The 27,624-nt window shown below is 48.1% G+C and overlaps 1 protein-coding gene across 4 annotated transcripts; it reads left to right on the top strand.

Annotated features, from left to right (window-relative positions):
* The first annotated feature begins 8,265 nt into the window (after positions 1-8,265).
* ANP32E (acidic nuclear phosphoprotein 32 family member E) lies at positions 8,266-20,864 on the top strand. 4 transcript variants are annotated; one of them, XM_035571807.2, is made up of 7 exons: positions 8,266-8,531; positions 10,356-10,505; positions 10,884-11,006; positions 12,475-12,640; positions 14,135-14,295; positions 16,145-16,199; positions 18,010-20,864. In XM_035571807.2, the coding sequence occupies exons 1-7, from the start codon at positions 8,478-8,480 to the stop codon at positions 18,075-18,077; spliced, it is 777 nt and encodes a 258-aa protein (XP_035427700.1). In that variant the 5' UTR covers positions 8,266-8,477; the 3' UTR covers positions 18,078-20,864. The 4 variants fall into 4 exon arrangements, with proteins under 4 accessions (XP_035427700.1, XP_035427701.1, XP_035427702.1 ...); XM_035571808.2 differs by having other exon boundaries at positions 18,013-20,864; XM_035571809.2 differs by having other exon boundaries at positions 8,276-8,531; positions 14,138-14,295.
* Positions 20,865-27,624: the final 6,760 nt, after the last annotated feature.

Raw genomic sequence — 27,624 nt, forward strand, 5'->3', positions numbered from 1 at the left:
CGGGAGAGGCCGCGCGCCCCCCTGGCCCAGCCACCCCATCGCATCCAACTGGGCACGTTTCGGAGGAGCGTGCCGTGCCTTCTCCCCAGCGCGGGGGCCACTCGGCCCGGCCCCCAGCAGTGTCATTTCCTGCCTCCTGGCCGTGCCGCTGGGACGTCTCGAGAAATTGCTGAGCAGCAGCACCGGGCAGCATCAGCAGACGGCACCGCGACGCGGGACGATGAATTTTTTGTTCGTGGCGGTCTTGGCTCTTCCTTTTCTGCTGGGTAAATGCGCTGTTCCTTCTCTTTTACTGCCTTGCAACTTGGGCGCTCGAGCAGCTCGGACCGTGTACGTTCCCGGGATGCTGCGGGATGGCTGGCTGCAGTCGGGCAGAAGGGGCTGGGGGCGTTTGCTTGGCGGTGGAGGTGTCAGGAGCAGAACGAGCCAGGGAAAGCTCGGTGCGCACATCCTGAGAGTCACAGCAGAGCTGGTGCTTGCAGGAGGCAGTTTGACAATCCGTAACGTTTTCCACATTGCGTTCAAACGAGCTCGCGGCACGCAGCTGTGACCTATTAAGGGAGACGGACACAGGCAAGGGAACAAACAGGACTTCCCGAGTCCTCAGGTGGGTGCTCACGAGCCGGAGGGCACCAGGCGAGCCAAGCTGGGTAGCAGCAGTGCCCAGAGCAAACCTGTGGCTGGGAACTGGTTTGGGCTGCAGGGAGCCCTTCTGCCGAGCGAAGGGATGGAGCCACACATCCTGCACTGTGCAAGGGGTTAAACGCAGCCGGGGCTTCCCAGATGGAAGCTCTTTGCTCCCGCCCGGCGACGCAGCTCCCTTTTTATCCCAAGCACAAATAGGAGCCCGCACGGAAAGCTTTCTCGGAAAGCCCAGCGCAGGGAGAAGGTGGCTGGGAGCTGACGTGAGCGCAGCTGGAAAGGAACGGAGCGCTCCCGACGGGTCCGAGCCTCCCAAAGGGAGGTCCCAGGCGCCCACCCGGCGCTGCCTCCCCGTGCACCTCAAGGCTGGGTCAAAGCATGTCGTGGTGCTGGGAATTGGGCTCCGGGCTGGGGGCACAGCCCGGGGATGCTCGGGGCACGCGAGGACACGGGGCGGGGTGTGGAGAGGGGCACCCACGGGTGCCACCCACCAGCACATGAGGAATAAGGGAGTCGGGTCGTAACGGTCCCCGAGCGTGAAAGGAGAAAAGTGCACATGTGGAAAAGGGAAACGAGCAGGGCTCGGCACGAGCTGGACCGAGTTGTGTGATGCACGAACCTATTTATAGTGGCTCGCCCGAGGAAACGCGGCTCCATGCCGGGGATGGGCCCCAGGACACGGGGACACCCAGGACACGGGGACGCAGCCCAATGCCTGTGGCCCCATTGCCCCCGATCCCTCTCCTGGCAAACCTGCGGAGGGAAAACCCAAGCATGGGGCGAGCTCCGGTCCGGTCTGTAACATGAGAGCTTTTGCTCTGAAGTCCCTGATTTAATTAGGGGCCAGATTGCGAATCCGTGACTCCCACGAGGGAGCAAGCTTTGCGCAAAGCGCCCATAAATCAGCAAAGCTGTTCCTGCGAAATCACGTCCCGCTGGTGCGGGGAGCGAGCCGGCTCCGTGCAAGTCTGCTAACGCTGGTGAGGTACGAACTGCTCCTTTCTTGTGTTTTTTTTTTTAATTTATTGTTTTTTTTGTTTTGTTTTTTTTTAGGGTATGCTGAAGTGGGAGAAGAGGAGGAAATAACACAGTTTTTATATGACTACGCATCTCGTTTTGGTAAGAAATTCTCGCTTTTTGATAATTTTGACACAAACCACACGGCAAGGGCAGGGTAACCCAGTGCTGAGGCTCTGCAGGAACAGGAGCAGGGGCAGGGGGCCAGGGGTCCGGATGCCCCCAGGGGCTGCAGGCGGTGCTGGAGAAGCTGCTGCTCCTTCGACTCCTAAAGGGCGGCCCCGGCACCGCCACGTCTCCAGGAGCAGCAGCCTCTGGAGACCCCTCGGATGAAAACATTTTGTCCACATCCCCAGCCGCGGGTGCAAACGGGAACAAACCCATGGGAAACGGGCGCCCTCCCTCTGGAAGGGCCTAAATTAAGGGGTGCTGGGACAAGAGCTGCGTAAAACGTACAAGAGGATTAGAAGGAGAGCTCAAAGCCCTTTCTCTGGAGCTGCTCTGCCCCCAGTGGCGCTCACTCACATCCCAGATCACGCTCTGCCAAGCTAAAAGCTCACCGAGGTGCACTAAGAGCAGAAACCCTGCCGGGGTGACGCAGCGTTGGCTTTCCTGCACCCGCCGCAGCGTGCCGGCACCACTGGTGCAAACTGGTGCGGCCCCGCGGCCCCTGAGGTCCAGCTCCCAGCCTACGCTGGGTGGCACCGACTCAGTGATCCGATGCTTTCGCTGCAGGTGATTACTTGTACGCAACCGTCGAGTACTACCCCGACAACGTCACGATACTTCCCACCATGTACATGTACGAGGTGAGTACCCGATGCATTTCTCTTCGTATTCCTAAAAAAAAATCGGCTCCTCCCGCACGCCTTACCAGCCAAGTTTAACTCCTGCTGCCCCAACAAGGGTTATTCGTGCTCCTGACCACCCACTCGAGCACCATCTCGCTTTGGGGAAGGGATGTGCAAAACAGGGAGGTTCTCCCCAAATTTTGACTCTGCGACCTGGAGCCCTTTGCCTTGCACTGCTCCCGCAGGGAGGCTCCGGGGCACTTTGGTTTCTGCCCCACAGCCCACGCAGCAGGGACAGGGGGAGGGCAGAGGGGATCGGCGGAGCACGCTGGACCAGGCTGCTGCCAACTGATTTCTCTTCCTCGGCTTCCCAGGAGATTCTGGAGTCTACGGGATCGCTCCTCCAGTACCACCTGCCCCTCGTCATCCTTCTCGGCCTCCTGGGTCTCCTGCTGTGACTCCCCAGGCTCGGCAGGTACAAGAGCCACGGAGCACCAGGGCACTCAGAGCATTTCACTACTGCCGACCTCCCCAAGGCAGCAGCACCCGGCAGCGCCTCCCCGAAACAAGGAAACCTTCTGGGCAGCCAGCCCCGTGCCAGGGACAACCAGAGAAGCACAAATCGCCACTGGGACTGCCTGCAGAAATGCCAAAAAGCCACTTCAGTTTTTTTTCCCGAAGCACCCAAGCCTCCTCTTTGGGCTCGCCGGCAGCCAGGTGCGTGCAGGATCCCCGTGCGGCCACCAGCCCGCCCCGAAACACAATGGGAGGACATGGGAATCGCTTCCTAGCCTCTTCCCCTCTCTGCAGACGCGGCGACTCGGACGAAGAAAAGAATTTCGTCACCACGTTGGAAGTTACATCCTCTGAACGAAGCAGCCGCCTCTGTTTTTAGCACGGTGGTGACTCGACACCCACAGCTTTCAGCAGATGGATGATGCCATCCCGGGCCATAAAAGCTGTGCAAACACCGAAGAGCTTTGTAATGCCTAGGTTCTTTCCTATTTCCTATTATTCTGTTGTAAATATGAACTCCTGCCAATAAAGTGACTAACAATTGACTTTGTCTCCGCCGTGCACGACCACACGAGACGGACGCTGACTGCGACGAACGCCCCTGGCGGGGCTGAACCTGCCCTGCCCCATTTCTTCTCTCCCAGTCCCACGGGACCTCGGCAGCTGTGGGGCCTGGTGTGGGTTTTGCCACCTACCACATGAGGAAATGCTTTGGGACAGCTCCGTGCCATGAACCATCGCCGCGGGTAGAAGCCCCGGAACCTCAGAGATCATCAGGTCCGACCTACAAGCAGTGCCTAGAGAAGGTCGCCCAGCACCTCCCGTAGCCAAACCTTAAAATCCCGATGCTTGAGAATCCACCACAACCCTGGGGAGTTTTTTTCCAGAGCTGCTCTGAACACAACATCTTGCAGCCGTCACTGGACACTTGTAGAAACCCCAGCGAGACGTGCAGTGCCGTAACTCGGACCAAAAAAAGCCCTTCCGATCAGTACAGCTCCCACCAGCTTCCCTATAAACCATGCCAAAAAGGTTTTTGCAAAAAGACCCATGCATGCAAAAAGATCCCAGCCATCAGCCAAGGGAGCACCTTGACACTGGGCTGCACCGGTGCTGGGATAACAGCTCGGGAATTAGAGGGCAGGGAAGCCGAGCAGCTGGGATCCCTCTCTAGGGAAGGGGGCATCGAGAAAGCCATTAGGGCACAAGCCCTCAGCCTCTGGAGGTGGCTTCTGCCAGCATGAAGGAAAGGGATCTGCCTCGAGGGGTGTTGTGTGGCACCCAGGAGAGGGGCACCCAACGCCCGAGGGCGTTAGCCATGCTGGAGGTGATGTACGATGATCTGGACGATACAACAGCTACCCAAATATCGGGGCAAATCCCAGCGCACCGGGTCCAGCACACGGCGATGATGAACCAGAAAGACGGTGAGGCACCGGAGGTGGAAGGCGCTGGGCTGGCGAGGCAGGGGTTTGGGGGGGGGGGGGGGGGGCTTTGGGGCAGCCTCTGGGAGCCCCCAGGCAGGAGCAGGGGCGGTGCTGCAGTGTTACGGACCCGCTGAAAGAAGTGAAAATAAAATACATGCACAAAGCCCAGAGCACGCCAAGTTTACTAAGAAAAAAATATCACTAGATGCTTCTTGGCATCGGTGCACGATGCCAGGGCGCAGGAAAGCAGAGAAGCCTTCTCCAGAGGTACGAGAGCAAGCGAAGCCCGAGCACACAGGTCAGGAAGGGTAAACACGACCATTATCAGGGCTGGGAGTAACAGCTTTAAGCTGAAAGAGGGCAGGTTTGGGTCAGGTATTAGGAAGAAATCCTTCCCCAAGAGGGTGGCGAGGCCCTGGCGCAGGGCTGGGGGTGCCCCATTCCTGGGGGGGGGGCAAGGTCAGGCTGGATGGGGCTGGGGGGCAGGAACCAGGCGGATTTTCAGCTCCCTTCCAAGCCATCATGCGAAGGAATCGACGTCTGGGGCAGAGCTGCCACCAGCCGGGGCTCCCACAGGGCTCGCACCGTGCAGCCGGAGGCGCCGGCTCCCTCCCGGCTCATGGCAAACGCACAAAGAAATGGCTGGAAAGGGCCCCGCCGCCTCCTGGAAGCCGAGGTTACTTGACAGAGCGTGCAGACGCCTCCTTTCCAACGCAGCGCCGCGCAGCTCCCCGCAAGTCGCAGGAAAACCCCGGGGTTTCCGTCACGGGAGCCGTGGCTCACGCAGGGCGCCGGCAGCGGGCGCGCACCGGGGCGCCTTCAGGCTTTGCAGCACTCATTTAATCCTTTCCCTTCAGAATGCCTGCACGAATTTCTCCCCCTGTAGGGGAAACCCAGAGCCCGTCCAGCCCCGTGGCTGCAGCAGGAGGTGAAGCTTCCCCCATTATTCACCCCCAAACCCCGCTTGTGCCCTGCTCAGCTCTGCCTCCCGGCCCCGGCGAGCCTTCATGCGCTAAGCAGCTTTAAGGCTAAAGAGGATTTCCCTCCGTTTTCGAAAACCGTTCACAATTATCTCTGCGCAGGAAGAAACCAGAAGGGCTCTCAAGGTCTCCGCTCAGTTTTCCAGCCGTACCAGCCTCCCGGAGGAGCGGGACGGGAGGAGCCGTGGCACAACGCGGGTGCAGCAGCAAAACCCCAAACCAGGAGGATGGGGTGGCTTTGGGGCTCCTTGCCTCCACCTCCCGGCATCTGTGACCCTGCTTTTTGCACACCCCCAGCCCCAAAAAGGGGGGTTCGCGGCAGCTTGGCACCCCACGGGGGTTCACCCCCGCAAAAAAAACCCCAGCTGTGCACCCCAAAATGTGCACACAGCTGCAAGAGGAGCTCGAAGCCGCCCTCTACAGGGCCAGTGAAGATGCACCAGGTTCAGGGCTTTGCAGAAAGCTGCTGACAGCCAGGATGGCATTTCTGGGAAGGCAGCGCTGCTTTGCGCCGTGGCAAGGGCTGAGCCCCATTTCCTGTGTTTATTATTTATTATTCATTAGTTATGAATGCACAGAACCGATGCTGACACCGCGATCCCAAAGTGTTTTCAGGAGGCAAAAGTGGGGCTGAGGCAAAAAGTGCAATTCTCCCTTCCTTCCCTTGTGAGGAATTTCCTTCCCTTGCACGCAGGCCACTCGTTTCCCACTGCCTTTTCCAGGGAAGGTCCCAAAACAGGTGAAATAAGCAAAAAGTACAACTCCGCAAGGCTAATAGACAGCTGGCATTAAATCCTGCCCCAGCTCCCTGATGAGCTTTTATTTCTGCACCAAGGGAATCGCGTCTTTTAAAGCACTTCAGTATCAGCTGTTGCAAAGAAAAGTCAATTTTCGGCAAAGCGGCGCTCGACCTTTTGCACCCCGAGTGCCACCGCAACAGATTGCCCTCTTCAGCAAAACCAGCCAGGGTTTTTGTTCCATAAGCGGGTGCGTTTGCATGCTTCTGACCCGCTAAATAAAAATACCTTCCGGACCAAATATGTTGAAGAATTGGCAAGATTTGCTCCTTTTGACCACATCTTTAACCCCTTCTCAGATAAATACAGGAACACACTGGCCAAGCTCTCAACAACCAGAGAAGAAAAAGCCTGCATTGCCTGAACCAGGAAATATTTTCTCCCCTCCCAGCACAGATGCCCATGGTTTTGCTCAGATGCTCAGCTGCCAAAGCTTCTCGGGCTCGAAGCTGAGGGAATCAACACAAAAATACCTGGAGCAGCTCTGCCGCCCCAGCGCTTCCAGCCCGGCAAAGCTCTGGCTCCGCTGCTGGACATCAACATCTCCTGTGGCCTTAAAATATAGATTTTTTATTTTTTATAGTAGTAATGAAGTCTTCCAGATGTACAGACAGTATATCCACCTGTGTGTTCGTGCCTTGAAATTAAAGAATTACGCTGTCACACACCAGGTCACCGTCTGCTTGTGCATCTACCTTCCCCCAGCATATTTGCAAAGCTGCCGTTGTGCCAATTAACCCGAACAGATGTAAATTATCAGCAAGAGCAGCCTCGTCTCGGTCAGCAGGGGTTGTGGGCAGCACAGACCCAGGTTTGGCCAGACCCAGCGGCTTTGCTCCAGCATCGCGCCCTTTCCCTGCACGCTTCCACATTCAAGCAGCAGCTTCCTGCAGCAGCTGGGACATTTTTGCAGCCTGTGCTGCAAGGCCCATGCAGCTCTCAATGGGGAGGAGCTCGCTGGGCATCAGCTGCTGATGGCTCAGCACTGAGAGCATCCAAATTTTAACGAGGGCCAGCAATTTGGCAAAGTTTTCCTTAAGCTGTCTTGCACGGGCTTTAGTCTTGTGGTACCGGAATAAAAGGCAGCAAGGGATACATGATTGGGTTGAGCTTTCCAGGGGATTCCTGCAGAAGTTTTAACACCTAAAGGCTCTCCTGGGCAGCTGCAATTTGTCTCTCCTGCTGTTACAGCACGTGCAGAGGAGGCACCAGAGCAGCTCTGCCAGAAGAGCGAAGCTGCAAAGGCACAGCCCCCACATCCCGCCTCCCTTTGGAACCACCAGCAAACAGTATAACCCCAGCGTGCAAACCTCTGTGCAACTGGGCGTGCAAAACCCTCTGCGCAACCCCCCCGTGCAAGGTCCTAGGTGCAAAAGACCCCCCCCGCAATTCACCAAGCATGCAAAAACCCCACCTGCAGCCCTCCGCCGCGCAACGCCCAGCGTGCAAAACCGCCTGCAGCCCTTTACGCAACCGGGCATGCAACACCGTGTGCGCAACCCCTACGGGCAGCAGAGCACGTGCAAGCGCCCACCTGCAACCCCCGTGTGCAACCAGCCCTGCAAACCCCAGCCCGCAGCCCAACTTGTGCAACCGCGCACACAACCCCTCAACTGCAGAACCGTGCCTCCACATTGCAAAAGCACTCACGCAACTCCTCCAAGCCCCCTCATACCCGATGCAACGGGCCACGCAGCCCCCCGCCCGCAACCTCCCCCGCGTGCAACGCTCACCCGTGGGCAAACAAACCTGCGACACCCCCACCCCTCCCCCCTCCGCGTGCAAGCGGGCGAGCACACAGCCACGTGCACGAGGCGGCTTGCAGCGTGTCCCCTCGGCAGCCCGCTCCCCTGCACGGAACGCGCGTGCGAAACCCCCCAAGCCCCACGAACACGCGTGCAAAGTCCCGCGTGCAACCGCCCCGCGCACGCGAACCCCTCGGCGCGCGCCCTTCCCGCGCGCGCGCTCACCTCCCCCCCCCCCCTTTAAAGCACCGCGCCGCCAGACGGACAGCTCCCCCAGCCAATCGCGCGTCGCTCCCCCGCGGCGGCGGCGCGGGGCCAATGAGAGCGGCGGTAACGCCGAGGAAGCCCCGCCCCTGGGCGGGGGCGCCGTGCGCCATGTCATGGAGGCTCAGTGTGCGAGCGGCCATTGAAGGGCTCGGAGCTGCGCGCGGAGCGGGCCGGCGGCGGCGGCTGCCCGCGGCCTTCCCCTGCCCACACGCGGCTCCCTCTTAGGCAGCGGCCGCAGCAGCGCCGGGCCACCCTCCCTCACCGCCGCGGGGCCGCTAGGAGGAGGAGGAGGGCGATGGAGATGAAGAAGCGCATCAACCTGGAGTTGAGGAACCAGGCGCCGGAGGAGGTGAGCGGGCGGCGGGGGGGGGGGGGGCGGCCGCGCTGCCTTCCCCGGAGGCCCCGGGCCGCCAGGGCCCGGCCTCGCTCCCCCCTCGGCGCCGCCGAATCTGGGTCAGCCGTGGCGCAGGAGCCGGCCCCGAGGGGGCGGAAGGCGGTGGGGCCCCCCCCGGACCCCGCTTCTCGCCCGCCCTGCGCCCCCCGAAGTTTGCTGAGGGGGTTTGGGGGGTGGGGGGGGGGGTCGGGGCTCGCGGCCGCCTCCCCAACTTTCCCCCAGTTCGTGCCCTGGGGGGGTTATTTCTTTATTATTGCTGTTTATTTTTTTTAAAATATTCCTCCCCCAATTCGCCTGGTCGGGCTGAACTTGCGTGTGCGCGACTGTCGTAAACAGGGCACAGCCGCGCCGAGTCCATCTTAAATGACATCCTCCCCACTCTTACTATTCCTATTAATATATATATTTTTAAAAATTTATTCTCCCCACGATGTTCTGTGGGTTTTCTGCCCTCCCTGGTAGCTCCCGGCCACCTCCTGCGACCCCGGGCTTGTTTTTGGAGGGGAATGTTTTCTGGGGGTGTATTTTTTAGGGGGACTTTTGGGGGGGGGATTTTTTGGGGGGTACTTTTTTTTGGGGTGGGGGGTCCCAGCTGCAAGCCCCCATCGGGGCTTTGAGCCCCCCCCCCGGCTCCGCAGAGAGTTGCTGAAAGTCCCGAGCGGCGTCGCCGTGCTCTGCGCCCTCCCTCCAACTTCCCATTTCTAAGGAAGCTTCTTTAAAAATAATAATAATAATAAATAATTAAAAAAAAACCTTAAACCCTCAATGTTTGAGACGAAGCCCTGGGCTGCTGCTCGGCTTCCCCAGCTGCTTTTTGGGGCCTTGGCCCCGGGGTCCTGCGGATGCCCCTGCGTGGAGGGCAGCAAGGACGCTGCGGAGCGGCGCGCTCGCCCCAAGAGTAAAGTCCAGAGCTGCATGGAGAGCCCGACCAAACCCGGGGGGGATCTGCAAAAGTGCCTGCAAGTGTTGGTCGGGCTCACCAGCACGTGCTTCGGTGAGCTTATCGGGGGCAGGTATGTCTAAAGGCCTGGGTTTGCTCCGCCGGAGGCATCATCGGGGTCCCCTCTGCCCTGGTGGTGGTTTTGGAAAGGGTGCACGGCTCCGGGGTGCTGGTCCTGGACGAAAGCCACGTCGGTGCTGGGACTCCACGTGAAGTTGACAAATGGTGCGCCCCGGATGCTCCTGCAGCACGAGGAGGCAGCCTTCAGAGTGCTTTAGTTAAAAGTGTGCAGGAGGAGGGAACGGTGGCCTTATTAATGTCCTTCCTAACGAGGGGTGTGCTCCACAAAGGATGAGATGATTTTAAATTAATTAGCTGCTCCTTGTTACCTCTTCTCGAAGCATGCGACCTGCATTGATTATCTGGTTGTTTTAGCGGCATTGGCACGAGGAAGTTATTTAATTGGGCTTAATTAACCTGCGGAGCTCACTGCTAAAATAATCCGGAGCCAGGAGGTTTTGGATCCCGAATGAAACCGAACGGCTTTAACGATTCAAATCGCACGAGTAAACGTGTGGAAGCCAGGAGCGAGCTGGTGGACTGCTCGGGTGTGAAATCAGCAACAGCTCCTGCCCCGACCGAGGGCAGGAACCAGGTGGTGGTGGCATTTTTGCCACCTTCCACGCCAGCAGCTGAACCCCAGGTGCTCAAACACCGAGGCTGCGCCTCCCCTGCTCGTTTTTGGGGGCCGAGCGGGGCTCTCGGGTCGCGGTTTGGGCGCGACGCGCGGCTTAGCGGCGCTCCTTCAGCTGCCGAGTGACTCGATATCCTGTTTGAAGGTGACGGAGTTGGTGCTCGATAACTGTCGGTCCAGCAACGGGGAAATCGAAGGCCTGAATGACTCGTTCAAAGAACTTGAGTTTCTTAGCATGGCCAACGTCCAGCTGACGTCGCTGGCCAAGCTTCCCACGTTGAGCAAGCTCCGAAAGGTATGTGTTGTCCCTCGCCTGCCGAGGCAGCGTGAGCGGGGAAGTAAAAGCCCTGGGCTGCGCCTCGTGGGGCTCATGTATCACCCAGGCTGCTTTATGAGGGTTCAGTTAAAGTTTTTCTAGCAAATTATGTCCAAATTGGGCTTGGTCAATGGCTCCTAGAGAGGTAAATGCTCATCTGGGAAAGGTGTGGAGGGTGGCCATGTCCCCGGGTGCTGAGGGAGTGCTGTGAGTCCCAGCGCTTTGCGTTCTACCAGCCGAAAACTTGAGATTTCACGGGTTTGGGTATCTAAGGAGTACTTCTGTAATTGTCAGCGTAAACTCAAAGGAACGGGCAGAAGCCAGCCCTTTAATTGCTTCGCTTTCTCTGTGTGCTAGTTGGAGCTGAGCGACAACATCATTTCAGGAGGCCTGGAGGTCCTTGCGGAAAGGTGTCCGAATCTCACATATCTAAATCTAAGTGGCAACAAAATCAAAGATCTCGGCACTGTGGAAGCTCTTGTAAGTATGAAGCGAGAGGGGCAAACTGAGAATTTAAAAGTAATGAATGCTATTTTTTAATCAATAAATGTTTGCAGTAGAGTGGTAGAAACAGCTGCAAGGGCTGCATGTGAGGCACCTTTTTAAGTAAGAGAAATGAAACAGAAAACGGGGGGGTTAAAGTAACACAATGTAAGACATTATCAAGTCCAGAGATGCAATGTGATGTATTTTGGCTGCTCGTGTTCCTGTTCAGCCCTGCTGAAAGGTGTCCAAAATGAAGTTTCCTTTCTTACCTGTCCTATGTTCTCTCTATATTTTTCCCTTGCTGTCTCAGGTGAGAGGACACTGTGGTATTTTAGGTTTGTCAGTATTCCAGCTGGTCCCAACTTGATTAACTCAATGTCATGCTTTTTAGAGACAGTCCTTGTAAACGTAGCACTGTAAAATTCCTTCTCTGTCAGTAATGGGATGTACTGAGTAAGAGATTTTTGAGCTTCTGTTTTGTCTTTGAGAGAAGAGTAGCCAAGTTACGCGTTGCTAATCCTCTTGTGTTCGTTTATGAAGATACAGCAGTTGCTTATTAGACAAAATATAAGCTTTCATTAAACTGTGAAGTGATTAGGATGTGTGTCTGAGGCGGCTGGCTAGGAGCGTACCTGAGCAGCGCAAGTAGTAGGTTACTGAAACGTGGGAGGGAGCTGCCGACGTCTGTCACTCCCTGATCTGTGCGCCCATTTTGCCAGCGTTCTGGTTTTTATTAGGACTTTGGTACAGACTGCATACTTGTAAAACTTCTCCGAGGTTCTCTATCTGCTTTCACGGTGCTCTAACCTAGCAGTTAGGAGAGCAAGTAGCGTGGTTCCAGTGCTTTACAGAAGAAACGCTTTTATTTAGGTCTTAGCTGCTTGCCAAGCCGTGCAGGTGGCTTGTTGTGTGTGTGTGTGAAGTCTGGAAGGTGAGAAGAATCACGATCAGTTGTCTAATTGTTCCTGCTTGGGAAGCAAATTTGGTAGTGTCATTATAAATCCTACCAAGTGCCTCTCACTTGCTCCTCGCAAGATGCCTGTAATTAAATTAGTCAAACTGTTTACTGAAAGGCTGCTGGAGCTAAGTTTTTGCCCATGGCTGCGTGAACAAAAGCAGGCTATGGAAACAAAACAAAAAAAACAACCCCAAATATGTGCTGTGCAGTGTGTACGTGGTGGTCTGGCGCTCCATGGATGCGTTGGGCATGCTGCGAGCATGCTGTGGAGTTGAACTCCTCATGAGAATGCTTTTGCAGATCTAGCTACTGCAACCAATATGTTGAACTGAAGTTTGTACCAAATGGGGAGCAAAATACTGAATAGGAGGGGATGGGGATAAAATAAATCCTGTACCTGGCGGTGGTTGACTGCATTTGGGCTACGGCAGCACTAGTAACTTGAGGAACCGTGTGGTTGTATCAAGAAGACAAGGGGAAAAAAACCTTTCCATTTATTTTCAGCAAAATCTTAAAAACTTGAAGAGCCTCGACCTGTTCAGCTGTGAGATTACAAACCTTGAGGATTACAGAGACAGCATTTTTGATCTGCTTCAGCAAATCACGTACCTAGACGGATTTGATCAGGAAGATAATGAGGCGCCGGACTCAGAAGATGAGGATGATGAGGGTAACTTCATGAATTCAGCCGTGGATAGAAATAGTATACTGTAATAAAGATGTAAATGTGGCACGGGGTATCAGGACTTTGGGAATGCTTGAGCATCGTCCTTTGCTCTTGTTCCTGAGCCATGCTTCTCGAGTGCATTTGGTGTTAACACACTTGTAGGGAAGGGAAACTCCTGTCAAAGGTTTTGAGTGCTGTTACAGAAGCCTGTTAAGTGTAAGGAAACATGAGTAAAGATATTGTTGCAAAGATAGAAACGTTCTCAAACTACGTTATTGCCAGTAGTAACTCACTTTAGCACTACCGATACAAAGCCAAGGGGCAAACGTTATTTTGTATGAAAAACTTAGTTTTACTGTTTCTGCCCATGGAAGAAGTGTAAGACAAAGGGGATGGTTTCAGTCCTATCGTGCAGTAGAGATTTCTGTATAAAAAGCCTACGGTTCCTTTTGATCTGACCTCAGTCTTAATCAGTAATGAGGCTATTCCTGTTTTTTCCCCCGTCGTTGTTAGATTCCAAGTGAAACCCTTAGGTACAGGTCTGTCAGCGCCTGGCTGCGAATCCTGCGTTGATGCGATTGCAGGGATGGGGGCACGTGTGCTCCTCTGTAAACGTCCTTGGCTCAGCAGATGACTGACACAGTCGAAGCTGTAAGGAGAAAATATCTAAAACGTGTCTAAATGCTGCTAGCAAATAGGACGGGGCTGCTGTTACGGTGCAGTGTCGCACACATATCCAGGTATCTGGAGAAAAAACTAGCTAGATTTGGGTCATACCTGTTTACGACGGGTTTCTCGGTGTTTTCTCCTGGCCTTAAGTAGTTAGCCAGTAGCTGCTGCTGCCAAGTAGTAGTCACACATCAAAATTTGGAAGTCTACGCTTAAAACAGCCTGGTGAAAGCCAAATGTCTGTACCTGGAATATGAAAATGAACCCAATAGTGGAAAATTGATTAATAGGCTCTTAACTTGAAAATGAATTGTTCAGTCACCTTGTCACTTCTTCTAATTCACGTCGCTGCAACTGTGAATGTGATTGTGCTCCAGACAAAAGAAATGAGATCAGCACTTTGCAACCGTAGGTGCTTCATAGTTACTAGTAAGTGATTAAAAACCAGATAAATGTAATATGTTGCGCTGGTTTTGCCTTTAAATATTTGTAGGGTTTGATTCTACAGACAAGTTTCTCTTCCACTGACTAAATTTCAGCTCCCTTGCAGGAGTTTGCATACACAGCTGCTTCAGGCATCGAGAATTTTGCCTGAAGCTCGTGATGTAAAAAAGTTGGTAGCCTTTCTTCAAGGGAAAAAAAAATTACAAAGATTAACTTTATTTAAATCATACTTGTTTCCCACATTACCTGCATTTAAAAAAAAAAATAACCTTGTGGAAAAAAAAAGTTACAACTAGCTTAGCCTGGCATATATTAACTTGCATAAAGAGGAGTTAATGAAATTTAATTTTTAGCATATATATATGAGCATGTATTTCATTTCAGAAGGAGATGAAGACGACAATGATGAAGATGAGGATGAAGCTGGTCCTCCAGGAGAGTATGAAGAGGAAGATGATGAAGATGATGGAGGTTCAGATTTGGGGGAAGGTGAAGAGGAGGAGGAGGAGGTTGGTCTTTCCTACCTGATGAAAGAGGAGATTCAGGTAAAGTTAGCCGACTCTTCCAAATGCAAGAAAGGAAGAGAAACTGCATACGGACATTTGTGTTAATTTAAACGTGCAGGCAGTGAGTGCGGTGTAGATGCAGGGAGATATTTTAGGGAGAACGTTGCTGTCGCTGAAATAGGAAGCGTTGACGTGGATGTGAGTGGTGGCTGTCAGGTACGAAGGTGCTTCTGGCTGACTTCCCAAACGTGCCTCACTTTTATCCCACCCCTTAGGGCTGCAGGATGCCAGAGCCTCTTTATTCTCTGTAAACTAAAGCATCAGTTTTCCCTGATGTTTTGGAACTATGCACTACTACCAATTAAACTGTCAAAATAGAAATATAAATTAGAATAAATTAACTTATTTTGGAAAACTGAAGCTATGTAAGTCTTGTAAAAGAAGAGAGTGCAGCAACAACACGGAATCACGCAGAATGGTTGAGGTTGGATCACATCACCAACACTTCAAGTAAGATGAAATGAAGGAAAAGTCGTCATTTTTTTCTGTTATAAATACTGTTGTTTTTTTCCTATGTACTCACTTGAAAATTTTCTTAGCGGTCGCGTTGAAAAGCTGTCAAAAATATCCCCTAGGATCTTTTAAGTGATACTGTGCTTCAGAGTAAATGGAGGAATATTAAGCTAGGATAAGAAAACAAACACGCTTAATAAGAAAATGAACACCCTAGGTTATGGATGGGTTCTTGTAGAAATAAGCTGGCCATGTCTAAATGGTTGTTTCACAGAAGCAAAACCCGGGAGCCCCGATTCAGTCCTCTTTCTTGACAGCTCCGAGGGTTTCAGTTGGAGAATGCATCTGGCTTGGGTTTTGCATGCAAGTCTCCAATTTCAGATCAAAAACTGGGCATCACGTCCATTTCTCTTACTTTTGGTAACAGTTTACATCATAGCAGCTGCGTTTGCAGTGGATGTGCAGAACATCTCAACGCAAACTCTTCTTCGGTGTTCCTCGTTTCGTTTTTTTAACGATTTGCTGTTTCCTGTAGTGTTAGGAGGCTGTAACGCAATTCACGGAGCTAAAACTAAGTCTGTTTTGAAGCTGAGATCTTAGGATGTTCTTGTGAACGTGAACAACGTGTGATGGAAGGATATTGGGGATTACTTGCATATATTACTTGCCTATAGTGTATGTGCTCTGTGTGGTAGGTGGCTAGGAATAATCACGGGTAGCTATGAAGATGTTGGAGGAGTTGAGAGCTGTGGCACTTCTGATGATGATGCAACAAAACCAGATGCTGAATTTGAATTTTGTATTTATTTAGAAAAGAAACAGGTGGTGGTCAAGGGGCCGTATGAAGAGCTGAAAGAAAAGAGTTGTCTCTAGACTAGAACTAGAAAGAGTTCTAGTCTGCCATTTTGGAAAACAAAATCATGTCCCATTCTAATTGCAGTGAATTACTCCAGAGTGGTTTTTAATTCCTGTGTTCTCAGGGCAAGTGTTGGATGGGCCCTGTAATGTTTTTACATTTTGACTTGTTCCATTACCCTATGTATAAAATTTGATGGAGCCAGATGCATATGAAAATGAGACATAAATTTGTCTTCGAGGCTTGACATTGTGCCAGTAGAACAAAGATCTTGCACTATTGTTTAATTCTGGGGGCTTCTGCTGGTCAATTGTTTTATGTTTTTTTCAGCTATGAGCTTAAAAAATAATAAGGAAAAAAACCACAACCCACCCCACCTACTTAGTTCATTTGGCATAGAAACCATGATTTTGTGAAGATATTCACTGTTCTGCTTTTTTTTAATTTCTGCTAAGATCAGCATTTAAGCAAAGTTTATGTATACTGCAATTTTAAAAGTATTTCACCATTTTTTTAAAGGATGAAGACGATGATGACGACTATGTTGAAGAAGGAGGTGATGAGGAGGAAGAAGGTAAGTCCTCCAATAATTTGCAAGTTTCACATCCAATTAAAATACCTTAAAATACCTTGTTTAATGCAACGGAGGCTTCCCTGGCGAAGCCCTACCAGCAGCAGTAGCTGTATCTTTTCCCTTTATCAAACTAAGAGTGGTTTCCTCAGTGAAACCCTCTATTTAGAGGTAGCTCCTAGGATGCAAGCTCAATCCAGTATACCGTCTAATGGCTTATATACATTCAGCCTAATATTTTTTTCTATCTAGTCTTTTAATCGGTGGTTGTAACTTCTTAATTTCATTGCTTTCAGTCCCTGTGTCAGACACAAAATAGTTGAAAGCTTGCAAAAAAAAAAAAAAGCCAGTGTGTGGCATCCTGCTTTAAGAAGATACCATGTAGAAAGCTGATGTCGAAAAAGCGGCGTTCTTGTGGGCTGGTGCAGTTCCTTTGCTAGCTTTCAAACGTTCTGTTTGCAAGAAGTGGGTTACTTGAGTCTTTTTTTCATACAATAACTAATTTTATCTTTTAATACTGAAAAAGGAGCTGTGAGAAAATAAACAGGACAAACATGTTACTCGCTCTTTGTTTCCACGTGGTTTGAGGTTTGGAAGCCTTTCAGGGTCAGGCCCAGCCTTATGTTTGAAGCTCCTCGTCTGCTCTGGCGGACTGGAGCAGGAATTGCTGTATTGCAGAAGGTTTATTCTCGACCCTTGCGCAGATACCAGGGTATTCTGCGTAGTGGGTGGCAGGAGGGGTTACTCTCTTGTGTGCGTCTGGGTTACAAGTGGTGATGTTGGCACTGGGTAGGACTGCCCTGCTATTACAGGTTGCTGAAGTCCTTTCAAAACTAAAAGTATCAAGCTTCATCTTAAAGTCAGCTGGCTTTTCCCTCTGGTCTTTTTTTTTTTTTTTCTTAGAAGACTGTTCCAGAACTTCACTTTTTTTAATGGTTAGCATCTATGTTCTAATCTTCAAGCGATCCATAGCTGCAGAGTTCTGTGTTCCCTTGTAGTCCTGAAGCCCTCTTCCGTGGCTGTGTAAAATGCAGATGAATCCTGGGATTTTTAAAATTTCTCGCTAGGCTAGGCTAGTCCCCACCTGATTTGTATGCTCGGCTTAATGGAGCAGTCTGGGGAGATGTATCTTGCGCTCGAAAAACTGAAATTCTGCAGCAGTGATGCTAAGTTCCTCACTTCTTACAAATGCAGCGTTCAGATCTATTAAGACAACAAAGTAGGCGCTCAGGATGGCTAATTAGCCAGGAAATGACTGCTGGAAAATAAATCTATTAGATTTGACGAAATTGCATTTCATGATTTCACCACAAGAGCGCATAGTCCACTGACTGAATTAGGCATATTTCTAAGAATAAGCTGAAAGATTTTTATGCAAGATGCTCGAAGCAGTTGATCAACTGGAGAGAGAAGAGAGCGTGTTGCATTTGGTATCGACAGGAACTGATGGGTTTTGGGTGGAGTTTACACACCTTTGAAACCTTAAAGTCAGGGAAGTGCAAAAAATACTATTTCCATTTTAGTTCTTAAATATATGTTAACAAACATTTACCAATATGAAGTGTATTTATAATTCCTTATGGAACATTACGTGCTTAGCTTGTATTTAGCTGAATATGGCCTGCATGAATTATTCAGAGGAATGTAAACTGATCTTTTTTGAGAGCCATAAGCAACTCGGGGATGTTGCAGTGGTGAATGCATTAACTACAAACAGCAATCTGTTTCCATTACCTTTTTCTAAATGCTTTAACGTTGTTTGTGATGTCTGAACAGAACATAATGAGATCTATGCCATACCTCTTTTCCTTAGCAGAGGGTATTCGAGGGGAGAAGAGGAAACGAGACCCTGAAGATGAAGGCGAGGAAGAGGATGATTAATTTGTCATAGACACGAGTAGGACCAGACTCTTAAGTTACAGAATACGCAATAGTGATTATGCAGATCTGTATGTCTCCATGTACCATAGATGTCCCTACAGAAGATATGTTAACTTTTTATAGGAGAAGTGTGGTTTTACTATTCTTGCCCTTTTTATCATTCCAAATAAGATACAATAAATAGCCTGGTAGTGAACCTATATGTAGAAAACAATTTTCAGCCCTATAGTCACTGAAGCCATTGTCAGGTTTTCCCCCTAGAGTTTTGTTTGGAGCTCTTTAATTTTATATAAGCTTGCTGTGTTGGTTATCATTTCCCCAGAGTTAAAACACCCATCTTACATGGATTTAATATCATGGATTTCCTTCAAGATTTTAAAGTTTTTATACTTAAAAAGCTGAACTCAGAAATGCTATGTGGCAAGTTCAGGTCTGTTTCTAATGAAGAAGTGACTAGAGTCTGAGTTCACCAGGGATTCTATTGGAAACCAACAACTAGATTACAGTTTATTTCAGCTTTTTAAAAGGTGACTCCTGTAACTTTTAAAGTCTTCTACCCTGTTTTGCATGTTAGCATTGCAAAGCTTAAGTGGGTTTCAGAAGATCTTTTTTTTTCCTGCTTGTTCAGAAGTTCAGTGTTTGCTAGGGATACCTTCAAGAATGTATCTTGGCAAACTGAGAGGGTTGTAATCCTTAAACTTTTCTCCAAAATACATGCTCGCTGCAGATATTAACAGAAGCAAATAATCCGTAGTTTGAAACCATTTCGCAGAAAGTGGTGGTTAAACTTTCGCTCGCTGAGCTCTTGCATTGTCACTTCAGGAATTCTGCAACAATCGTTGTGCTTGGCTATAAAATATATGCATTTCTAATGCAGAAGTTAACGGGTAACTCCTTCAAGCACACTTTTCCAACAACCCTCCCCCCCCCACTTTTCTAGAATCATTGAAGGGGGAAAGGTGCACATAAGTTAGTCTTTCTTTGCAGGTCACCTTTTAAATTTTTTAATCTGGTTGTAGCCAAATCGTTCAAGTCCATGTATAATACTAATTAATAGTTTAGGGGGGTTTTTTATATATATTGAACGGCTGCAGAAACTTGTTCCATTGCAAGTTGGTGGCAAGTACAGGAGACATGCAGACAAGCTCTTTTCTAGCAGCCTGGTTGTGACCAACAGGTCGTAATAATTCTGCCCCAAGGGATTCATGTTTTCCATTTGAGCCACTGCAAAACAATTTCAAACACACAGCATTCCTCTTTCAGTCGTGATTTGGATTTAAAGCAGTAGTCTTGATATAAAACTAATTTACATTGTTTCACGTAGGTACTGAACCAAATATCACACACAGCTTTATTCAAGAGACTTATTTTTATATCTGTCTTGGCTGACAATAGCTGTCATTAAACTGGGGAAGACACCAAGGGTGGGGAAGAGGGAGATTTCCTGGACCTAAGTAAGAGTCAGTCACCCATAGATCGGTTACTTGTGAATATTTAATAAGGTATTTCACACACTAGCAGACTTTAAATGTGACTTCCAGCTCTTAAATCAAGTTTAGATACTGCAGGGTTGAAGTTCTGCGAAGCCCAATTTCTTGTGTGTGTTTTTTTCCCCCCAAATAGAGCCTTAAATCATAGTTTCTCATGTAGCTGTAAAGCATAGCCAGCCATTAAAGGCATCTGAATGAAATGAGTCAGGCAGATGGCAATATGCTTGGAAATAAACTGACTAAATGAGTTTTGCATTTTTTTTAATGAATATCTGTAAAGACACTAGAAAAGTAGTGGTAAAACTACATTTGCAACCACAATCTAAGTTCCTGTGTTTGTGTATGAATACTGAATGAATAGAAACCTTAGGTAAGTGCACATCCTATCTTGTCATGGAGGCTCTGTGTTCAAGGCAGTTGCTTTGTGTTCAGCTTTGAGATAGAGAAGTGTTTTGCCATCCTTTTGCTATATTTTTTTAGTCTCAGCGAATGATTGAAAACTTATTTATAAGAGTGTACTTTTAAAGGACTTCGTTATCAGGGTTTTCCTTAACTATCTCTTACTGATGCATATAAAATTAGTTTTAAATGGAAACATTTACTATTTTGATGAATTAAAATTATTTCAGAACCGGTCTTGTTTCAGTAAACAAGTCCAATTTTAACGTTGAATGAGCTAATGTGACAAAACAAAATGAACTTAGAAGGGGTTAGCAGACTTTCCCTAAGATATGCAAACTTACCGCTTCCTAAAGCCAACTTGCAGTGTAGTGCGTCAGCTGCTACATCTCAGAAACTGAGCCTCACACAAAACTTACTTCCTAAGTAATTTTGTCTTTTCCTCAGCGTTACCATCTAAGTATAGTTTCATATTTGTCAGCTTGGCATGCAATTAAACAGCATAGCATTTTTTAAAAATAAATAATACAGAGCCTCCAGATAACTTTTGAAACTTTTTTGCTTGGTGGGTGGTCTTTTCATGCAAATATGTAAGGGTGGGTTTTATATTTTGTAGAGGTTTTGTCCTATTTTAATGCTCTTTGTATGGCAGTATGTATATAGTGTGTTTTGGTTCCTTATCAAACTCTTTCCTTAAACTTTGGAGTAACAGATTTTGTGCAACTGTGTTTTGAATAAAGCCATGACAGTGTTAAATTAAAGAAAACAACCCTGCAGCACTCTTCTGATAACTTTTAGTTGTAACAAAACATGTTTCCTCCCCACGTGTGCTGTAAATTTTAAATTAAAAAGTTTTCAAACTGAATTATTTCAAATAAATTGAGACTATTGTATTGGATTACTTCTTTTAGTATGTACAGCTGTGAAGAGGAGAATACTGTCCGTCTTCAGGAACGCAGTAAGAGGTAATCGTTCATTCCTGTTGTCTTTTTAGTTACTGAAAAGCCTCAAGAACTGTGTGTCGTTGTGGGGTTAGAGCTAGTGCTTAATGATATCGGAGGTCTTGGTAACATTGTCGTGGTCGAGGAAGGACGCAGTGTACAACCCATGGTGATGTTTGCATGGCTCACTTAGTGTTTCCAGATGAGTTTAGTACAGAAATGAGCGTTGGAGCTGACAGGGCTTTTGCATACTCTATAAATCCGTACTATTTGAGTGTAGTTTAGTTATACAAGTCTGGCGAGTCTTAAGAAACAAAACTGAAAATCAAGAGACTGCATTTTGCTCTTCATAAATGTTGACTTGATGTGTCTGGCAGCCCAAGCCGCAAGCCTAACGCTGTTCCTTCAAAGTAGCTGCCTTGGTGTGTATAAATTACTTCTCATTCAAGAACAATGTTTAAAAAAAAAAAAAAAGGGAGGTGGGGGGGGGGGGAAGAGCTGCTTCTCCTATACAGCTAGACATAGCATTGTTTTTATTTTGGGATTAGTCCAGCATTCTTGGCAAAAATCCCCTGGACACACTTGAGAAAGCTAGTAACTAAACAGGCTTTTCTTCTACCAGATGAGTGATTAGCCAAGAAATGGGTGGTTTTGTGTGTTTTGTTTTTTTTTTTTAAGGGGGTGGGGAAGGGTAAGCAGTTGCCTTTCTGACAGCGTTTGCTCCATATGGAGCAATTTGCCCACTGGAGCAAGGGCAAACGGGTAAACCGAAGCTTTAGGATTGTTTTTAACAGTGGAAGTTTAGCCTACTTTGGGGGGATATGGGTGGTTTTATGCAAACTAAACCCGAGTTACATCATTCTGGCACACTCAAGACAAAGGAGCTTGAGAGGAAACTTAGTGCTGTGTAGGCATGCCTTCAAAATAGGGAAAAACTCGATGCGAGGGGTGGGTGTGGGCTCATTTTGGTGGAGGCGAGCAGCTTGCCATGACCTGCACCAAAGCACCTTCTTCCCTGCCTCAGCCTCCACTCTGAAATGCGGGACGGCCCCTGCGGCCATCTCCCTCAGGCGAGGTCTTCCCCACGGCTGGCAAACGGGCTTTTCTTGAGCCCTCACCCAGCTCCAGCAGAATCCCAGGGGCCTCTGCTGTCCTCCATTTTGTCGCAGTGAAGGCGAGCCCTGCTGCAGGCCGCCTGGGCGGCTTCCTCGTCTTTTGTTGCCCCTTTTATCGCCTTCCCACCCCCTTATGCCACCCCTGTGGGCCCTTATCTTATTTCCACTACCATCGCTTCCCTCCAGGGCAGGGACTCCGAAAGCGGCTTCCCCCTCGCGAGCTCCCCCCTCCCCCCAAGGACTCTCCCTCAGCCCCGCCTGAGGCCGCGCGGGGCCCCCCGAGAGCGGGAAACCGCCAGCCACGGGGTTCCCCGGCTCCGGGCAGCAGGGGCTGAGCCGCGCGTCCCTGGCGCTGATTGGCTGAGATTTGCCGCAGTTCCGCCCCTCCGTGCGAGCCCGCCCAGTCCCGCGCGCGGTTGGGGAGGCTTTGAAGCGATGCCCCGCCCCCCCCCCCCAACCCCCCCCCAACGGTCGTTCCATAATGGCGGCTGCACGCGCCTGGGGTTGGTCCCCGCTGAGGGAGGCTGCGACCTGGTCCCCTCACAGAGGCTTGTCCTGTCCGTTTGTCTGGCCACAAAGCACGTGGTGTTTCGGGGTGAAAAGCAGAATTTAGTTCCGAGTCCGACCCCTAACCCCTCAATAATAAAAAAGATTAAACACGAACTCCAAAGTTGTTCCGAACATCTTGCATGAGGGAGGATGAGAGTAGCTGGGCTATGTTACCTCGAAGGAAAAAAATAACCAATTAAAACTAGCTAACTATAGATTTTTATTTTTTTTTTAAAGAGCATGTTTTCATATAACTTATGCTACAGGTGCGGCTTACGTGCCTGTTGCCCACATTTGAGCTAGAAGCATGGTGGATGTGGGATTACCTGACAGCTTCCCCAGTCCTCGCCGCCTTCCTCCTGTGCCTCTGCCTGATTTCACGTAGACCCCACTGTTGTTCGGTCTGTGGCCACTTAAACCATGTACCTTCCCTTCACTGGCTGTTTGAGCCCTGGTCCAGGGCAGAGAGGCTGCTTGTTGGTGTGTGGTGGAACCAGGAGCTTGTCTAAAACCATCTCCATGCACTCCTGGCCTGCTACTTAGTCTTCTTCTCCCCCAAGTGAAATTTAGCTCAAAAAGCTATATTGCTGAGAACACACCACCACAAGGGTCCTTCACAGCCTAGCCTTCAGGGAGTGTGCTTTTGAGCTTCTTCGTGTGTATTGTGTGATAAAGGGGAAGTGGATGGACATAAATTTGGGAATGCAGGCTCGGAAAACAGTGAAAAATACCCTGAGTTGTATGACGGAGTGGTGTGAATTATCCAAAAGAACATTTTGCCCCATTCACTGTGTACTGTGCGTGTTGATTTTGGCAGCTATAGAGTTGCTGTATACTAAAAATGTGCATACCAGTTTCACCAATCATAAACGTTGCAGATGTCCGAACCAAAAGAATGAGATCAATTTAGAAGTTACAAGAATATTTTTTTTCCTTCTTTTCTGCTTTCTGAGTCTCTCAGTTGTGCTTGGGGTTGCTGCCTGAGTAAAGACAGTATTGTAAGTACGTGCTCACGCTCACCATTTGCTGTTCACCGATCAGCAGGATTGGCAAGCAGCTGCCCATGGGTTGCAAAATGCATGGGATGGCAGCAAAAAAAGTCAGCGAGAGCAGCTGCTTGGAGCAGGATGACAGCAAATTTGTTTCTGCAGAGCATAGCCTGCGGCAGTGAAAATTCTGGTGTTACTCTTGGCAGATTTTTCACTTGAGTTATAGCTTATTCTTTTGGAGAATGCTTTTTTTAAAACTTTAAAATTATAGTTTATAGTATGCTTCGGTTTCTGCTTTGAGTGTCTCATTTAAAAACAAACAAAAAGCCCCCCAAAACAATTGAGGAAACCCTTCCCTCATGCTTCAAATTTAACTGCCAAAAATGAGGGTGAATCCAAAAATGAGTGTATGGCCACAAAACAAACCAAAAGAAAACCACATTATACATAAAAGCTGGGAACTCATTGCACTGAGGAAAAGCATTCTGTTCCAGAAAAAAAAATGACCACAGACTTCATGTTTGGTTTTGTGTTGGAAAAGAAGAGGCATTTTTCCTATATTAATATGTTAAAATGGTGCATTTGATGTGCACGCCCTACAGTAAAGCTAATTCAAATAAAATAATTGTATTGATGAGTGCAGAGTAGCAAATGAGAGTTCCTCATCGCCTCCTAGTTGAAGATTAATAGTTTCTGTCCGTTAAAACAGTTGCGCAAATAATCTTATTTGAGGTTCCTGGAAGTGTCTTTGAGAACTGCACGGGGTGGCTTTGCCCCCCTTTGCTCAGCAGGACCCAGCGCCGGGCCTGCCCCACCGGCGCTCACCGCATCCCTTTGTCAACCCCAGGGACCTGCAGGGTGGGAGGAAATACACGCTCTGACAGGAGTGTAACAGACATCATGTGTCCCGGGGGTTGCGAGAAAAGGGAAAATGAAAGGAAAAAAAGAAAACGGGCCTGGGCTAAATGAAAACGAAGCTCTGCGCGAGGTGCTCCTCCAGGCAGAGCCAGTGCTGGATGCAGGGGCTCTCAGCTACGTCCTGGAAGAGCTGCAGGTCTGGAGGGACAACCTTAAGAAGTACTGCTTCGAAGGGGCTGCTTTATGTATTAAGATTTGTTGTTTTGATGATTTTCAGTGTGGTATTTAAGAATAAAATTCTGTTTTGCTATTCTTTCTCAGTTTGCTTGGTATTTTTTGTTAGTTAGACCATAAGGAACATAGACTACAGGAAAACAAAATATTAATGTACTTTCTAAGCAAGTAAATTTATATTAAAAAATATAGAAATCTCCATTAAAAAAAATAATCTCCGAATAATTTATCTCAAGATATTATTTGAGGGTGGAGGGGTTTTGTTTTGTTTTACATTTTAAATATAGTCTCTTGACAGTTTTTTTTTTTTTTTTTTTTTTTAACACTGACTTTGGCAGAAGACTTGTTGGCATCATGTACCCTTCAGAACCGCCAGGAAGTGAAACCTCTGTGGTGTGCAGTGGGCTTTAGGAAGGTGCCTGGTACCTGGAACCAATCCCACGTTCCCAACTCCAGAGACCTCTTGGTCTCTTCTGGTGGAGGAGCATCCATCAGGTGTTTTAGCTCATGGACATTGGGAACTTAAGAAATACTGAAAATCTCTGTGGTTGTGTGTGTTTTTTTTTTTTTAATATTATTTTTTATTGTTTTTATTTCCCCCAGGATGAAGGAGTCTGTTAGTTATATCAGTATCAGTTGACAAAGTTTGATTTCATTTGTTTATTTGTTTAAAGCAGTGTGGTAACTTTATGATAAACTTGGGTGATGGTATGTTTCCCCTGATACTCTCATGCAAGGGCCTCAGAGCAAAGCTTGAAGGAAAACATAGTTGAAAACATGGGGGATACAATGAAAACGGGATAATTTTGCCACATCCCTCTCCCTTGGGAATCTATCTTTCATGGTAGTATTGGGGACATGCAGAAATAATGTTTAATTAAGAGCCTAGGGCTGGAAGAGAGCTCCTGATGAGAACGATGCCGATGCTAGCATGTCTTTGTAGCAAGTGCCTTTCTCAATACATTCTAGAACCACATTTTTTTCCCTTAGCTTCATCACAGCGATGACTCATAATTGTTCTTCTGCCGAAAAGTACACTGTGGTATTTCTCCTCTACTGCTGTTTGTTACTAATGAGCTCCCATATTACAGTAAAAACTTATTAATACTGAAATACATAAATTCTGAATGCATGAAGTACTGAATGCATGCCTTTGATAATCTGTGGTTCTGAAAACTAATAATATTTTCTTCTCTCTGTTCTTTCATCACTGTCAGGTGATCTCCTTAAAAAATAGGATCAGCCTTGAAAATTAAAGTAATTCATGTCTTTGTGCTGCCCTGTTTTGTACTACAAGTTATAAAAACAATGTGGTATTTAAAAATGCCACAAAAACAGCTAATTATTTTGCTTTTAAAAAGAAAGAAAACCTTGTTAACATAAATGTATGTATATACACACAATTTCATAGGTAGCATGATGAGCTATCAGTTATTACAAAGTATCTATGCAGACAGAAACAGGAGGATTGAGCCAGTGAAAAACCATCCTGTATGTATTTTAAAAGCAAATATATATATATATATATTTAATTACACATAAATTATGATAATCTAAAAACATGAAGTTGAAAGAAATTCTCATTCTTCAAACTTGCAGGAAAAATGTTACGCTTTACAAAGATACCTTCGTCTCCATTTCAGCTGCTAGCAGAGAAGAAAAGGAATCTTACTGTCTAATTTCCAGGAAACTAAATCATTAGTTTGTTTAATAAGAATCACTATTCTGCCGGCTAAGGTTGTTCATTCAAGTGAAATCAAGTTACACACCATTAAAATCAAATATTTGAACTTTCTTACCGTTTAATGTACTTTAAGTATTACTGAAATACAGTTTTGTTTACTGATTTTTACAGTTAATTTTCCTGTATATATATACATAGTTTCCACCTTCCCTGAATTCGTTCTTATGGACTTACTAACAACACATTTTACAATTGTTGCTTGCATAAACTGATCCCAAATCCGTTTTAAAACGCTGTAAGACCACGTTCTCAAAAGGGCCCTCACTCTTAAGGCTCGATTTCAGTCTTTAACAGACGGACATACCTTTGGTCTCCTTTACAGCTCTGTAATTTTTATATGGCTTTCTGACTCAGACTTTTTCACTGGAAAATAAACACTGGCGATGAGAACAAAAGGGTGAAACTTCCTTTTTGGTTATGAACTCCTTGTTGTGACGGAAGTTGCATTCAGTACGATCGGTTAGTCGGGGTGGTATAGCTGTGTATGTACAGTCCTTGTTCGCTGATGTAATGGTGTCTGCCTAGCGTATTGTCCTAAATACTGTACAAAGAGCAGCACTTAACAGAAAAGAGTGGTGGTTAGGGGCAGCCAGAATGAAGGGGTATCTCAGTACTGAACTTTAAAGGGAAAAAAATGAAACAATACAAATATTAACACGAGCAAAGGCTCTAAAGCTTAGGTCAGAATATAGAATCACACACACACAATCATTCTTGAAATCGAGAACACGAGTTGTTCCTCGGCGGACTCACCAATTACAAAACTTGTGGATGACGTGCTACATATTCTATCATATTTTCTCCCAGGGATGATATTGGTTGGAACTTGATTTTCATCAGTCACCTTATCAACGTTTTGGCCATAAAGCCAAGTGTCACGTACCTAAACGAGACCTTGTGTCCAAGAAGCAGCCAGCGGGTTTTCGTTTATGCAAAGCCAGAGTCCTGCAGGTAAGTCAAGTGCTCTGCAGCGTAACGTGTGAATTGGAAACGCTTCCAATGTCCACAATTTAAAATTCTTAATCTATGCAATGTGTAGGTTACTGAATGTTTTAAAGCATGTCTTCAAGAAGAGGAATGTCAAGTGGACTTGCCTAATCGGATGAGACCACAGAAGAAATAATTGTCAGGAAGGAACTGGTAATCAGGAAGCTGTTAAACCACAATGCATTGTCGACTACCTTGCTTTTATTAGTCTCAATCATGACTTTTTCACTTGAGGAAAAAT

The sequence above is a fragment of the Cygnus atratus genome, chromosome 28 (assembly GCF_013377495.2).
Source record: "Cygnus atratus isolate AKBS03 ecotype Queensland, Australia chromosome 28, CAtr_DNAZoo_HiC_assembly, whole genome shotgun sequence".
Classification (NCBI taxonomy): Eukaryota; Metazoa; Chordata; class Aves; order Anseriformes; family Anatidae; genus Cygnus; species Cygnus atratus.

Excerpts from the sequence above, each read along its gene's own strand:
- ANP32E (XM_035571807.2), top strand. The coding sequence starts at position 8,478 with ATGGAGATGAAGAAGCGCATCAACCTGGAGTTGAGGAACCAGGCGCCG. Across the intron at positions 11,007-12,474 it reads TCGGCACTGTGGAAGCTCTT|CAAAATCTTAAAAACTTGAA; the intron begins GTAAGTATGAAG and ends ATTTATTTTCAG. Across the intron at positions 16,200-18,009 it reads AGGTGATGAGGAGGAAGAAG|CAGAGGGTATTCGAGGGGAG; the intron begins GTAAGTCCTCCA and ends TCTTTTCCTTAG.